Source organism: Sturnira hondurensis, unplaced genomic scaffold (genome assembly GCF_014824575.4).
Source record: "Sturnira hondurensis isolate 20B ecotype Veracruz unplaced genomic scaffold, ASM1482457v3 Scaffold0019006, whole genome shotgun sequence".
NCBI classification, from domain to species: Eukaryota; Metazoa; Chordata; class Mammalia; order Chiroptera; family Phyllostomidae; genus Sturnira; species Sturnira hondurensis.
In genome coordinates this window covers 12894101-12909269 of record NW_028091637.1, presented here as the reverse complement: position 1 = coordinate 12909269, position 15169 = coordinate 12894101, and the positions used below count along the sequence as shown (strand labels likewise).

Below are 15169 nucleotides of genomic sequence, written 5' to 3'. Positions count from 1 at the left end.
CCTGCAGTTTAAAGAGAATACTGATTAATTCCAATTACAACCAGAGGCTATGTTTTTCCCTCTCTTCCACTTGAAGACCATCTTTGAGCTGCGGCTGCTGCAGGTTAGGGAGGGAGGGGGGTTTGCTCAGCACCCTGCAGGGACCATCCCAACCTGACGGTGTTCTGCATTTCCCAAAACTAATCGTTAGTGGAGAGCCCGACAGACCTCGGCACTCACGTACTCTCATGTCCCCGCTCGTTAATTTCCTCCCGCAGACTGAGAACACTGGTGAGGTTAATGATCCTTCTCCGAGGGGTACAAGCGGCCGTCATTTCCTTTCCGGACTCATCTTCCACCATTTCCTCACCGGAGCCTTCTCGATGTCTCTTTCTGCGGTGAAGATAAGAGACTGGCAGATGACTCTTAACTTTTTAAGTTAAAATTTTAAAGATTCAGCCAAATTTGGGGTACTGAATTTTGGAGAAGGGAGCAGCTTCTCTGTGCTGGCTGTGGACATCTGGGGAAGGGATCCTGGTGGCAGGCCAGAGAGATTCGTCAATTTTCTGGCATGCTGCTTATCTGACAGCCCGCAGGCCCCGGCAGCTGGCCCCACGCACAGCAGCACCCCGGAGTCTAGCTCGGCCCCGTGACACTGCAGGGCCTTGAACAGGTGAGCTGACCCTCCCCAGTCTCATTCACCCAGTGCTCCATCTGCCTACCCCTCCGACACTGTTACAATACCAACCACACGTCACCATGGACCATGAATCTGTCAGATCCCTGCTCACTAGTGGGGCAAACAGAAACAGAAAATAGGTCATTTTAAGTAGTGACAAATGCTATGAAGAAATAAACCACGGAAATATAATAATATGGTGTGGAAATGAGAGAGAACTTCAGAGGAAAAGACAGCCTCTGAGCTTGAGTGACAGGAAGCCACAGTCTTCCTGGGCCAAGGGAACAGTCAGAGCAGAGGGGGGTGTGAGAAGCTCTGTGAGGTCAGGGGGGCCACAGAGCCGTGCGGCCGAAGCGCCCACAGAAGCACCGAGAGGGAGAGGGAAAGTGGGGGCTGGAGTAGGGCAGGGGCTTTTCGTCCCACAGGCCATGGGAAGCCACTGGTTTTCGGCACAAGAGTGATACAGTCTGGTTTCTGGTTTAAAACGAATTCTTGGACTGCTGTGTGGATACACAGTTAAACAAGTACCACAGTACTCGTTTCCTAAGTAATAAGCAGAGATGCGACAGTTCCCCGGCAGGGCTACGGACAGCATGAAATAAGATCATGGATGTAAAGTGTTTGACACAGAGCGGACGCTCAACAAATGTCAGCACCTTTACTCTTCTCCAGAAAAAGTCCTAGATGCCATCTTGCTAGACAGACTCAGAAGTGAGCAAACTGGAGTTAACCTGTCCGAGTTCCGACGGCCAGTCAGTGCCAGGGTTTTGGTGGTCGGCCACCAAGTGGATGGGCAAACGACCCTGAGCTCCAGGTCCAGTGCCTGAACACAGAGCATGAGTATCCACCTCACAGGTGCTGGTGGGATGTCTTCCAGGAGCCTGCCGGCCGCACACTGGAAATGCCCGGGATTCAACAACAGCCATTATCCCTGCAGTTCCCGCCTCCTTGCTCTACCCTCACTCTACCCAGTGGCTCACGTGCTTCGGGGAGTTTCATAGTCTGAACTAAAACACTCTGCGTCTTCTGAGAGGAGGGGAAGGAGCTTTGAGTAGATGAGAGAGACTTCTCTAGGTATTTTAGGCCTCTCTCTCTAGCCACCTCTGCTGTTGAGGCTTTATCAAAAGTCATTACTGAAGCGGTAAATCTGATTTTTTTCCTGATGTTTTAACTAATGCTTGCAATCATGGACATTGCAGATACTTCAAAGGCCACTATGGCTGGTGACCCTCAGGACACAGTGAAAGGCGGACAGTGGACAAGGCCACAGCACTGTCTCATCAGAGGCGAAGGGTGGGTCAGGCAGAAAGGGGACAGATGGGAGCGGTTCCTGAACAGCCCCGGTGACAGGCAGTTCTGTCAAAGAACAGAGGGGGCGAGCTGCACCTTGCCCAAAAGGCCGTACCTGGGGTTGCTCAGGCTGGAGGGAGTCCCTCCCTTCTCTGCTGTGTCCGGAGTCCCCTGTGCTGCGCCCTCCTTGGCACTCTGATTCTTGGCGGCCATGTCGGCAGGAGCTGGAAGCTCCTGCATTTCTTCGTCATTCTCTGCGGCACGAGAAGGATCCGGATCCGTGCTGTCCTCTGGGACGGTGACCTGGGGCTGACTGGCCTTGCTCACAGGCTGCAGAAAGGCATCGAGCTTCTGCTCCCGGGAATCCGTGCGGACCATCTGGTAGCCGTAGACCTTGTCGCCACTTTTAGAGGCAGGTGAGGTTCCTGCCGTGGATTTAACCACCTCCCCAGAGGGGCCCGAAAGGCTTGGTAGTAAAGTCTGTGACAAAAAAAAAAAATTGTAGGGAGACTCAAAATATGAAGTCTAGAAGTCCAGGCCCCAAAATAGAGCAGTACTAGAGAACGAAGCTAAAATCAGGTATAATTATTATATAGAAATTATCACTACAAAAAAGCAACACTCACTAAATTTGAAGTTTAAAAATAAAGATACAAAAATATAAAATCCAGCAAAATCCTTACAATCTTAAAATTGGCTTGAACTAGAAATATTAGTGTAAAGTTGCCTATTTTTAGAATTTTTTTTTTGCTACCATAAGAGAATTTTCTTTACTGTGATAAAATGCACAGAACACAAAACTTACCATTTAATCATTTAAGTGTATGGTTCAGTGGCATTCCATGCACCCACACTGCTATGTGACAGTCACCACCGCTGGTCTGCAGACTTTCTCATCCCCCCAAATTGAGACTCTGTGCCCATTACGCCCACCACTCTCCCCTCCCTCCAGCTCCTGGCAGCTGCCATTGTTCTATGTACTTTTCAATACCCGCATTTCCTGGCTGTGTCCACTGGGAAGACCCCAAAGCAATGACCACCAAGTAGTCACGAGGACCTCCTGATCCACATTATAGTCCCTAACGACCTCTCCCTACTACAATAAATCAGAGCCCCTTGGAGAAATGGGCGGGAAAAGCACCAAGTGAATGCATGACACCTTACCTTACCAGAAACAAATAAACTACCCACAATGAAAGGGACTGAGTTAAAAGGACAAAAACACCAGCTCGAAGGGGCTTCTGCTGGTCTAAAATGGAATTTGAGCATCAAAAAAAGAAATGCCAAAGAGAAGAAATCAACACAACTGATTAAATCACATTGCGTCGTTAAAAACAATGACGCACTAAGAGAAAGAGAAAAAGAAAAAGATGGGGGAGGGGAGGAAGGAAGATGGGGGGAGACAGGAAGAGAGGAACAAGTCATTAAATGTCTTTGGAAATTGCTACAACACCAACTCCTTTGCAAATTGATAATGAAAGGGAGAATTCGAATTTATCCTTACTTTCTAGTATGAACTGTATTTCAGTTAACCAAACAGCTCTTAACAAATGAGGGAAAGTTCTTCTATGTAGAAGAATTATAATTCATTAACACAGAGAAAAATAATAAAATCAGGAAAGCACCATCTCGCAATCCCAATGAATGGTGAAACCACTGAGCTAAGTATCAACGGGGAGCTTTACAATGAAGGCATCAGACCATCACCAGCTGAATCACCAAAACGACTTTGCCAGTCAGTATGTGCCTCCTGCTGGGCCACGACAGAAAGTACATGGCTTCGTCTACCAAGAATGCTTACAAAACCCCTTTTTCTATCTGAATATGGAGGATTAGAACAAGTTAAAGAAGCAGCATTAAGAAGCAGACAATCCAAAATGCACATTATTCTACAGGTAAACTAGAATAAGCCAATGGGAACAACATAAGGTAGGGTGACTTTCCTAATTTCAGAGACACTTAAAAGAGATTTAAAATACATAACAAACAAACTTCATGTGTGGAAATGAACTGGATATAGATGTAAACAAAGCTACTACAAAAGGATCTTTTTTTGACAATTGGGACATTTAAATATGGTTTGGATATTAAATTCTATTATTACTATTCATTTTACTACTTAAAAAAGGGACACTGGACTGCCCTGGACAGGTAGCTCTGTTGGTTAGAACATTGTCTCCAGTAAGCCAAGGTTGCGGGTTCAATCCCCAGTCAAGGCATATACAAGAATCAACAAATGAATGCATCAATAAATGGAACAACAAACTGATGTGTCTCTCTCTCTTCTTCTTCTTTAGTATCAATTTTTAAAAAAAGACACTGAGCCCTTCCTGGTGTGGCTCAGTGGTTTGAGTGCTGGCCTTCGAACCAAAAGGTTGCCGGTCTGATTCCCGGTCAGGGCACATGCCTGAGTTGTGGGCCAGGTTCCCAGCTCAGGGCATGCGAGAGGCAACCACACATTGATGTTTCTCTCCCTCTCTTTCTCCCTCCCTTCCACTCTCTCTAAAAATAAATAAAATAATTTTGAAAACACTTTAAAAAAATTAGAGGTTTTATTTTTTTAAAAAGGACCCTAAGTGATATAAGAAAAATACTTTAAATTTCGTGAGAGTACTATGTAAAAAAACAAATGCCTGGAATGTGCCTTAGAACACTCCTGTCCTCACCCCACAGTGGGGGAGGGAGAGAGAAAACAGCATGGCAAAGTGTTTCTGGTCACTGAAGCTGGGTGGTGGGTCCATGAGTATGTGTTGCACTTTTATGGATGGTTAAAATTATTCAATAATAAGGAGTCAAGTAATAAAAAGTTAAGGTAGCAATCTTGTTCAAATAGGAAAAACTTTTCTTCATGGACAATTCAAAACCCTTGTGGTGTGTTTGCCTATGTAATCTGCTCAGGAGGGTTTTAGGAAGCAGTCATTAGCACAACGACTTTGCAGCTGGAAATCTGAAGTTCCAGAACAGTGAAATAGCTCGTCAGTGTGACAGCACTGGAACCAACTGCAGGGGTCCCCAGGGTTGCTGATTTCCATAGCAAACGGCTTCACTGCAAACCAGGGTTTGTGCTTACTGGCCCGGGATAGTGGCGTGCAAGGCACAAGCTGGACAGCAGACAGAGGTGACTCCGAGGTCCAAAAGTCAGGGACTGGGGTGGCCTGCTGCTGGCAGGGAGAGAAAGTAGTCTGAGAACATATAGGAGCAGGGACAGCTCTGCGCCAGGCCCCCACCTCCCCCAGCAACTCTCCCTGGCTGTGCACCGACACAGGCAGATGCTCCGACCCTCAGCCTCCCTGCGCCCGGTCCCTCCGCTCTGCCCTGTGTGTGTAGGATCAGCTGCCTGAACATCTCCTGGGGGAAGAACGCACAGACAGTGTACCCTGTTCTGTTTCAGACAGTTCATTTTCCTTGGAACCCAGTCCATGGTCCCAGATGGAGGCAGAATGAGAAGAAGTCAGGCCTCAGGACTCCAGGCCCAGGTTTAAACTGACAATACCTTCATAGGTTCAAAGACAAAAACGTTACTAAAACGATCAAATACTTGGAAAGAATGTCTTACAGCAACAGACAAAAATGTGGGCTCTCATGTCTGACGGGGCACACTTTAAGGTGGCAAGGGCACCTGAGAAAGAGGGGCGACAGCAGCCTCACCTGGGTGAAGTACATCCTGGAGGAGTTGGAGCCCAGGAGCTTGCTCTCAACGTGCTGCTGCACCCGCTCCAGGATGCTGTCCTCGTGCAAGAAGTGCACCTCATGCTTTGTGGGGTGCACATTGACATCCACATTCTGGGGGCTGATTTCTAAACTGGAGGAAAACGGAGAGAGAACAGTGACCTTGGACGGTGAAGGATGCGGAAAAAATTCATGTCCGCGGTGCATGAGGTAGGCAGAAGGCTTGGGGAGGCCAAGTGCTATACAAAAGGGTCAAAACTTCAGATCAAGTCAGAGTGACCTGGGCTCAGAAGCTGACTCTGCTACATAAAAGCCGGGTAGCTTCTGGGGAGTTACATCATCTCCCTTTGCCTCAGTTCCCTCATTTGTAAAGTGAAGATTAAACTTACATGAAGCACTCTGCATGTAATTGGCACACTTATTACATGTCAGCTATTATTATCCTTCCTAGTGGAACTTATTATGATGTGACCCAGGGCAAGTCACTTAATTCCTCTGGGTCAGTTTTCTCACTTGTAAACATGGACCTGTCCCCTACTTATTATTAGGTATTATATGGAGATCAAAACAAAAATATGTGTGAGAAAACTTTCTATCATTAAAATGTACAAAGTCAGCTTCCTGGGTGTGCAGACTATCAACTAGTTACTTCCTCAGCCCCAAACTCATTGTTCATTGATCGATTGCTCTGTGATAACGGAGCGTGGCAATGTGAACCTTTGTCAGCAGAGGGTGCTGGAGGGACCCAGAAGGTGGAAAGGGTTTCTTTGCAGGGTTTGCCTGGTAATTCATCTTTATTTTACCAACACAGTGCCTGGCACATGGGAGGCCCTCAGTGAGAGTCCGCTATACAAGCGAGCAAATGAAAGAAAACTGTGCCCTTCACCTGTGAGAAGGGACAGGACATCCTTTCACTAGTTGGGTACGAGGTCTACTGCCACCAGGCCATCAGCAAGCCCATCTCTTTCAAAGAGGACAGCACGACAGAGGGTTTCTCGAGAGCCTTGGGTGAGAAGTGTGGTGCTACATTACCTGAGGTACAGGAATGGGTGTGTGTTTTTGGGCAAATAGGCTGCATACACTGTTTCGATGGCTTTTCTTAAGGCAGTTGACTCTACCAGACGATCTAAAAAATAAAAGGGAAGGAACCAGCTAAAAACTGTCCTGATGGGTGGGTGACAGGTGAAGAGCCATACACGCCATTAAGTCACCTCAGGAAGAACACCCCTGGAGGGACTCCGACATCGGACCCCAGAAAGGTAGAGCCCCCTTTATGTGGGGCTACTTCCCTGCATCTCACTAAGGGCTCCGGCTCTCACCTCTCGCCCAAGTTGCAGAACACAATAGGGCAGTCAATTCTGCCTCCCCCCCACTTCCTGTCCCCTCACTCAGCCACGTGGACTACCTTTGCCCTTGCTGGGCAGTTGGCAGTTTGACATTGGCTCAGACCTTTCCTCCTGCAAATACATAATGGCTGCCTATCCCGTGCGACATGTGCTGGGGACCACGTGCTGGGAATAAACTAATCCCAACCTCAAGTGGTAAGCACTGCGAGAGAGGTGTGGGTGCCACGTGGTCAGACAAGGGGGCAGTGAGACATCCAAACTGAGTAATGAAGGGTAAGGATGAGTTTTTCAGGCACTTCTGGCAACAGAAATACCCGACTGTATGCTGAAGGTAATTTAGGAAATGAGGCAGGGTAGAGGCGGGTGGAAACAATAAAAGCTGAAAAGAGGTAAGATTAAAATCGGAAGAAGATCTATTTTTAGAAAACACAGCTTTCCTTTCTTCCCAGACGGATGACCGGCTGATGACGTGTTATCCTGTAGCCAATGATACGCCACATCTTTTTGTTTCCAGTGGGAAGAGTGGCCATGACTTTATCGGGAAGGAAACTATTATCTCAGAGGGCTCACTATATCCACTGCCCCATCAATGACGTCACTGTACTGTAGAACACATGTCCTGACCACACTGGGCTGGGCCAGGTGTGTCCTGGACAAAGGGACAGTTGGAGCCCCTCTGCCGAGGTTTCAGAACTTGAGACGTGCCAAAGGAGTGTTCTGTGTCCCTGTCACCTGGGTGAAGCTGCACCCTGTGTAGATGGCTGAGTGACACACATAGAGCCTGACCCCTTTCCTCCTGGGAATTTGGTGTCAGCACCAGATGAGCTCCTGTTAACCAGAGCCTGTGCAGTAACTAGCCTGCCAGGCGCACAGACGCGTACTCAGGAGGCATTTACATCGATCGCTGCCTATCTGTTCTGTGGCCAACATGCGCTACAAAGCAGTTATTTTTTGTGGTTGGGGAAAAGCAAACGAAAAACAGTTTCTGAGCCCTGATCAAACCAAGCTTTGTTATGTATCGGGCTTCCATCCTTTCCAACGAAGCAGAGAAAGATCAGTGTAACAGAATGTGGCCACAAAACGCTGGCTCTCTCCTTGCTGGGTCCACATTGCTTTGACTGCTGTCAAATATGTGATGTGGAAGCAGGGACTATACCATTTCCAACAGTAAACAAACAAAACAAAAATGATAAAATAATTATGAACTGTTCTGAACAACAAAGGTAAAGGACCTACGAGATTAAAATGATAAGAAAATGAACAAATGGAAAGATGCGTCTTGCTTCCAGGTGGAAACTGAAAAACAGTTGAATGAGACCATGTCTGGGATTATTTGTCATTGCCTTGTCACTGTCTCTCAAAACCGTATAATATACAATTAAAGGAAAAGCAGCAGAAAGCACAACAATATCTGCTCAGTAGGCAGCAATCATGCAAACACTATGTCAACAGAGAGATGAGGGCTGGAAAGAAATCTAAGAAATTCCAGATTTATTTAGTTCATTTTCTCCCTGATTTTAATACTGTCCTTTGTATTATAAATAATTCTCCTTCTTTAAAAGGAAAAATCTCAAGGAGCTCAGCATTCAACTTCTTCACTTTAATAACACTGCCTACACCCCAAGCCCCCCCTCTCCCTGTGTCCTGCTGTGCAAGGCGAGAACAAAGACCTGCCCAGGGCCTGCTTGGAAAGGCTCGGATGCCAGCAGGTGACAAAGGGACGCTGGCTTGCAGGTAGGTGCCCACCATGTCCTCTCTCAAGCTCCCTCTTGGGGGTAACAGTCAGCGAGCGATGAGCGCATCTCAGAGGGCTGGGCGGACTTAGACCAGAAATTAATTATAAATGCTTCCTAATCAAACTACATTTCAGCACAAGGTGTCCCTGCGAGTAATCAAGCCCGCAGATTAGAACTTTTCCACGGCTCCGTAAAATCCCGTGGACAGATTTCCCCACTCGGTTCTTTGGCACTTACGGTTGATGAAGAGTAAGAAGATGCACTTCTTCACTGAGTAGTTTGCATTGGATATGTAGCCTTTCATTTTGAAGGCCAGCGTTTTATCCTCACACCCAACTTCTATCAATTCTCTGGTTGGAAAAGAAAAATGTTGAGGCTTCTGAAAATGCCAGGTAATTCAAATATTATAAAGAATCAGAATTGGAAAAATCAGGGCTCCTTCCCATAAAATAATTCTGCCAAAGGAAGACCCCAGTGAGTTGGTCTCGGTGAGGTACTCTGGGCCCACGCATCAGTCTGTCCGTCCGTCCACCCACTTACCCAGCCAGTCAGTGTTTCCAAGCACCTACGCTGTATGCCAAGCACTGCACTAACTGCTGGGACATAATGTCCAAGCTCCGAAACCTTACTTGGCTGAAGCTTTATTGATCCTAGTAAGTACATCCCAAAGATGAGAGTCCCAAGAGACTCATCTCTGCTGAATCCCTCACAGTACCGAGTTATCGCGCCGTAACGGAGCTGCATAGCGGGGCTCCAGAGTGGTGTTCCCCAGAGTGTGTTTTGGGGGAGGTGAGGTTAATAGGTGATAAGAAGTCCTCATATAAGCCACACACATTTCTGCCTGTGGGGAGGAGGTGTCTTCCCAAGCGTGGGTCCCTTTGCAAGACAGTTCCTGCTGTCAGCTAGTTAACTAACTCCTTCTCATCCCTCACATCTCAGGGGCTCCTTCCTCACAGAACCTCCTGACTCTCCCGTCCTGGCCCCAGGAGACCCCCCCCCCAGTGCCTTCTACCCTCCCTCTGCAGCGTCCAGCACAGTTACCAATGAACGGCACACTGTATTTTGGTGTGTGTAGAATGCGCAACCATGTTTTTACTCCAAATTTTTAGGGGAAAAAATCTTTGATTTTAATTTTTAATTTAATCATTTATTTATTTATATTTAGAAACACAACCGATTACCATATTCCAGGGTATTATTTTGCATAAGGATATCATTATTGCTTTCTCGAATTACACTTTGACGGCAAAAGCATAAATAAAAGAATTAACATTTATATGGGTAAGGAATTGGTACTATCCATGTATAATGCACATCCTTATTTCCCCTAAAAATCTGGGCAAACAAGGGTGTATTATGCATGGCAAAATATGGGTAGTTACTTCATGTGTCTTTGCCACCAGAATGTGAGTCCCGAGGGCGGGTACCCTTTCTGCCTCATCGCCTCCCACACATGGCCCCACCACACAGCTCAGCACCTGGCACACCCCAGGCACGTACCACCAAGCGTGGGCAGGATGGAGCGGAAGCTCCCGTGCAGCAGCAGCAACGTGCGCTCCAAGTCCCTGTGCACAGGGCGCAGTGTTCCCCACACACAATGAACCAGCAAACCCTTTCTTGCCCAAATGTCTCAGGAAGCTGATGTTCCAGAAACACACTTTGGGATCTGCTGCTCCAGGTGGGACTTCGAATCGCTTACAGTCCCTAGGAATTTCGTGACAACTCATTCGGAGTCTTAAAATTTGGTCAAGACACTCTTAAAAGTTTCACTAGAAAGTACACTTTCACTTAAAAAGTACACTAGACCTCTCTCTTAGCTCTAGGAGCACAATTTTAAAACAATTAACTCATTACCATTTAGCTAGTCAGAAAAGAGGTAATTAGAAGCAAATGGACTGTTTCATTGTTGGAAACTTGGTTTTACTCAAAAATAAATAATTTGTCTTCAAAGTAGAAAACTGGGGTCTGTGCCCTCTGCTGCTGCTTTTAAGATGATCTGAGAAAGCGAGGCCAGGGGCTGTCTCACTCACGCGTGGATCCCCAATGCCTGGCGCATGCCCGGCACACACAGAGAAGGATGTTAGTACATTTCCACTCAGACGATGTCATAGGCACGTGCAGTTTTGTAAGGTCCTGAGGTTTAGCTAAGAACGTGTGCCAGGCACGGTGCCTTTGGTGGTGGTGGCGGTGGCGGGAATGGTGGCAGAGGGCCTGCCGTAAGGAATCCGTAACGCAAGCAGTTACCCCGCCTAAGCTTTCCTCAACAAGGATGGTGACACTGACAAATCTGCCTGCCACCAGATAGGGACGTCTTTAAGGGCAGGAAATACTGTGTTTGTCTTTATATCCTTAACTCTGGCACAAAGCCTGGAATATGGAAGGCGATTCACAAACGTTAAGCGATAATAAATGAAACCCTGAAGTGATGATAATGGGAAGACGAGGAAGCAAGGGAGCACTGGGGGGAAGAAGAATCCTGCTACGACACAAATGTTGGAAGACAGGGGCCTAGAAGGAACACACCATTTATACAGCCAGACCGTCTGAGAACATGCTCCCACATGGTGCTTACACACAACAACATATTAACAAATCTGAAGCATGGATACCACCTGCATATTTGGTTAAAGCAAACCACCTGCATTTTTTATTAAAGTTAAGGTAGGTGCTATCTTACCCAAAACAATGGGATGAAATGCCTACGATTTTTTTACAAAGTTAAGTTCTCAACATACCGGCTAACAGCGTTTCCAAAGACGGAGCGAATATTGTCCACGGTCGTGGCATTGGGCAGCGTTCTGACGTCGGCTACTGTCTCACCTTGCTGATAAACAGAAGATAGGACTCACTGTCTCATGGTTGTGACTGAAACATCATAACCTTACCTGGACAGGCAAACTGTAAAAAACCCTCTTTTCTTTTACAACACATGACCATCCTCTATGAATCAAGAACTTACTTTTTTAACTGAGAAGCCAACGCCTGCATTGTGCACTGAATATCTGGCAAGGAGAGAAAAAAAACACAACAGTAAGCAAAGAGCGGCCAAAGACACATACACGTCAGAGCCCCCTTTACGGTCATTAACTGGTGGAGAAAAGTGATGTAAACAAAGACAGAGACAAAAGAAAACACCTTCACATAGCAACTTTACCCACAGGAAAATAAGCCAGCAGACTTCACGGACACGTCAATGCTAAATGTGGCCGAACCAACCAAAACGGGGCCCACCCTACAGATCGCTGACCAGATGCAAGGCTCTCTCTCAGTACAATATCCTCCTCGCTTACCGTTCTATTTTCACAGACTCCAAAGGTCTGCGCTTTCTCAAGGACACCTTGAGAACGTGGCTTTAACCACCCCGCACTCTTTTACTCTCTCCCAGAGCCCCTGCATACACCGGCTCCTCACCTGCGTCCTGTCCTCCCCGACCTGAGGTCCCGGGTCAGTGTCTCCCAGGCCCTCCTCATTGGCCATTACTTACTATTCTTCCTGCCAGGAGCCCCATGAATGGAAGGGTTGTGTCTACCAAAATGCACTAATTCAGTAACAATTAATCATTCAACTTACTACACCTGGAATCAAAGCAGCCCACTAGAGCTCCTTTATTTCCAGGAGACAATTAATATTCTGACACTGATTTATACAATTCCAGGGAGAAGCAAAAAAAACTTATGTCTAGTCTGTTCCACTTTATTAGGGGCAAATGTTTTATTCATGTTTCATTTTCCAGAAATACTGCAAAATAGTGAACCTATCTGTTACAAGTCAAGGACGTGCAGGCTCAGAGAGCCCATGTTGGAGTCGCCGTGCCAGCAGGTTACAGCGACTCTCATGATGTTGCTTTCACCTGCCCCAAGTCCCTTCACCTCCTGCTCAGAGTCCCCAGTCTTCCTTTGGGGAACTCCCTCTTCCCCATTCCACTTGGTATGTCCTTAAACAGACTGCCAACCTTCTCCCCACAGACATGGGCACGTGGGCACTGGACGGGGGGCCCAAGCTACACCCATCACACTCGCTCTCCCAGGAGGCTCTGAAGCGGAGTCAAGAAAAGAATGAAAACAGCTGGACAGGGTCCCTGCACTGCATCACTGAAGCTGCCCCGGCTCCTGTCCAAGGGGCAACAATCCACCTTCTTACCCCTTGGTGAGTCACTCTGGACTTCCAATAAATTTATTTTGGGCTCCAGTTAGCTATAGTTTGTTTTGCTTGTCACTAAAGAACCCTTACTGATCAGACACCAATCACTCTCTCCTGGGGACATGAGAGAAAAGCCAGAAGCAGTGACTAAACCCTGGCAAGAAGCAGGATGCAGGCCAGTCTGCCGACTTCTGGCTCAGCAACTGTGTTCAGCTCACAAGCCACGGCACCCATCCCTGTGATGAGAGGTCTGAGACCCACAGCCAGAGTCTGAATGGTACCTGCCAACAACCTCCAAAATTTTCCCATACTCTTCACTTGGATTTTTTAAAGCTTTCCTCCTTGTGGATATGTTGTAAAAAAGGTCCTCCACCTGAAAAGAAGATTGAGTTTTCTTATAAATTCACAGACATGGAAATAAAGACCCAAGCAGTCCACCTAAAGCTGGGTGTTAAGTCAGAGAATCTAACTCTAGTTACCAAGAGCATGGTTCTAAGCACTGACTAGGGGAGGGATTAAGGGAGAGGGGAGCCTTAACAGACTAAATTAGGGATATTTTTCCTGCCTCCCAGATTCATTCACTAATTTCTCAAACAGATACTGGCGGCCAGCTCTATGCCAGACTCTTTGCTTTGTCCTGGCACTACGAAGACAGATAAAGTACAGTCTTGCCCAGCCTAGTACAAAATTTAGTGGGGCAAACATAACTTTACAATCATACTATCATGTGGCATTCAAACATTTTCAAACTAAGAATAGTTACATTTCTGAGATCACTGAAGTTCTTGACAACCCCACCGTGGTCAGCTGGTACTGGATCCTCTTAACATGAACTTCGAAGCACGCATTCATTTCTACCTCCTGCCTGCCTCTCCAGGCCTGGGGGGTTAGCGTCTTCAGGGGGGCGCCCTGTAGCTGGGGCTGGAGGTAGCAAGGGGGGACGTACAACAGTGGATGCTTAGTGGGATCCCAGGAGGGAAGATACCAAATGTGGCACCACAGAAACACGGCAGTGTCATGGACTTTCTCCTGATGACACACTCGAATCACCCAAACACCCTTGGAGGGGCAGGTATTCTTCATGCCATTTGACAGATGAGAAAAGTGAGGTTAAGGGACATTAAAATACTTGAGTCTGGACACACCACCACTGAGTGGCAAGGCGGGGACTCTGACTTCCCCTATCTTCTGGAGCCATGCTGACTACCCTGCTCCTGATTTCTACCATCCGCGTAAAAGGAAGCTCCCAGCTCCTTAAAAAAGATGAGGGGTGGACAGGCCGCCGTGCCCCAGAAGCCAGTGGTCATGCTCTTGGGTAGAGGAGGATCTCCTGGGGGTTGTACTAACTAGCAGAAATTCACTTTACTGCCACTGTGGAAGTTCAGAGGCAATTTTATTTCAGTATTTATACAAAGCCCGTTCTCAACCATGCCCCCGTGTCCCATTCTCACCGTGATCTGGGTCCCCTGATTGCCTGCACATGGTTTAGGAGGTGCTTTCAACTTCCCATCGGAGTAACTCGCTCTAATCAGAAAATACAGGAGATTATAACTATCCAATAGGAACAGAATAGATACTTATCCAAAGGATAAAAAAGAAACTGATATCAATGATACGTTAAAATATAGCCATGTTATATATTGTCTTAATTACCATTTCCCTCCTCACTTTTCTATCACTTCCATAACCAAGCCAACATTTATCCCTGTTCTCCTAGCAAATGTTGCTTTTTAGTTCTTGAATTAAATAAAAATTCTCACCTGAGAATATGTTTATCAATTTGAGAGGGAGAGGGAGGAGGACAGAGATGGAGGGAGGGAAGGGAGAGAGTGGGGAAGGAGAGAGAGACACATACACGCACACAAGGAGAGACATTAATTGGTTGCCTCCCGTATGCTTCTTCACCGGGGACGGAACCCGCGACCTAGGTATGCGCCCAGACCAGGAATCAAACACCTTTTGGTATAAAGGATGATGCTCCAACCAACTGAGCAACCTGGCCAGGACCTTAGTTCTTAAGTTTTGAGCTAGAAAAGAATAGTTTTGCTAGTATCTAAGAGGACAGTAAGTTTTTTCAATAAATCTGTGATAATTTGAGGGACTATCATGTATCAGGCTGGCAGAAGCCCTGGTAACAAAGAAAGGCCTCAGAAAGCTCTTGGAGTAACAGTAGCACAATGGGCTAAGTGATCTAGAGAAGGAAATGTTCAGCCTAGGGTGAGAGTGGGGTAGGTGACAGTGTCACAGAAGGGGTGACAAATCATCTGGGCTCTGGGGGGAGTAAGTTTCAGGTGGAGAGGCCGGGGAAGGTCATCTGGGAAGAGAAAAAT

General features: G+C 47.0%; 1 protein-coding gene across 2 annotated transcripts in view; it reads right to left on the bottom strand.

Annotated features, from left to right (window-relative positions):
- Positions 1–15169, bottom strand: part of MLH1 (mutL homolog 1) — a 36456-nt gene that overhangs the window by 13727 nt on the left and 7560 nt on the right. For both annotated transcript variants that reach the window (XM_037070692.1, XM_037070693.1), the window contains exons 5-13: positions 14291–14363; positions 13121–13212; positions 11659–11701; positions 11435–11523; positions 8937–9049; positions 6650–6743; positions 5597–5750; positions 2064–2428; positions 224–372 (exon numbers count right to left, since the gene is read on the bottom strand). In XM_037070692.1, coding sequence (XP_036926587.1) covers positions 224–372; positions 2064–2428; positions 5597–5750; positions 6650–6743; positions 8937–9049; positions 11435–11523; positions 11659–11701; positions 13121–13212; positions 14291–14363 — 1172 coding nt within the window. The remainder of the gene's footprint in view (positions 1–223; positions 373–2063; positions 2429–5596; positions 5751–6649; positions 6744–8936; positions 9050–11434; positions 11524–11658; positions 11702–13120; positions 13213–14290; positions 14364–15169) is intronic.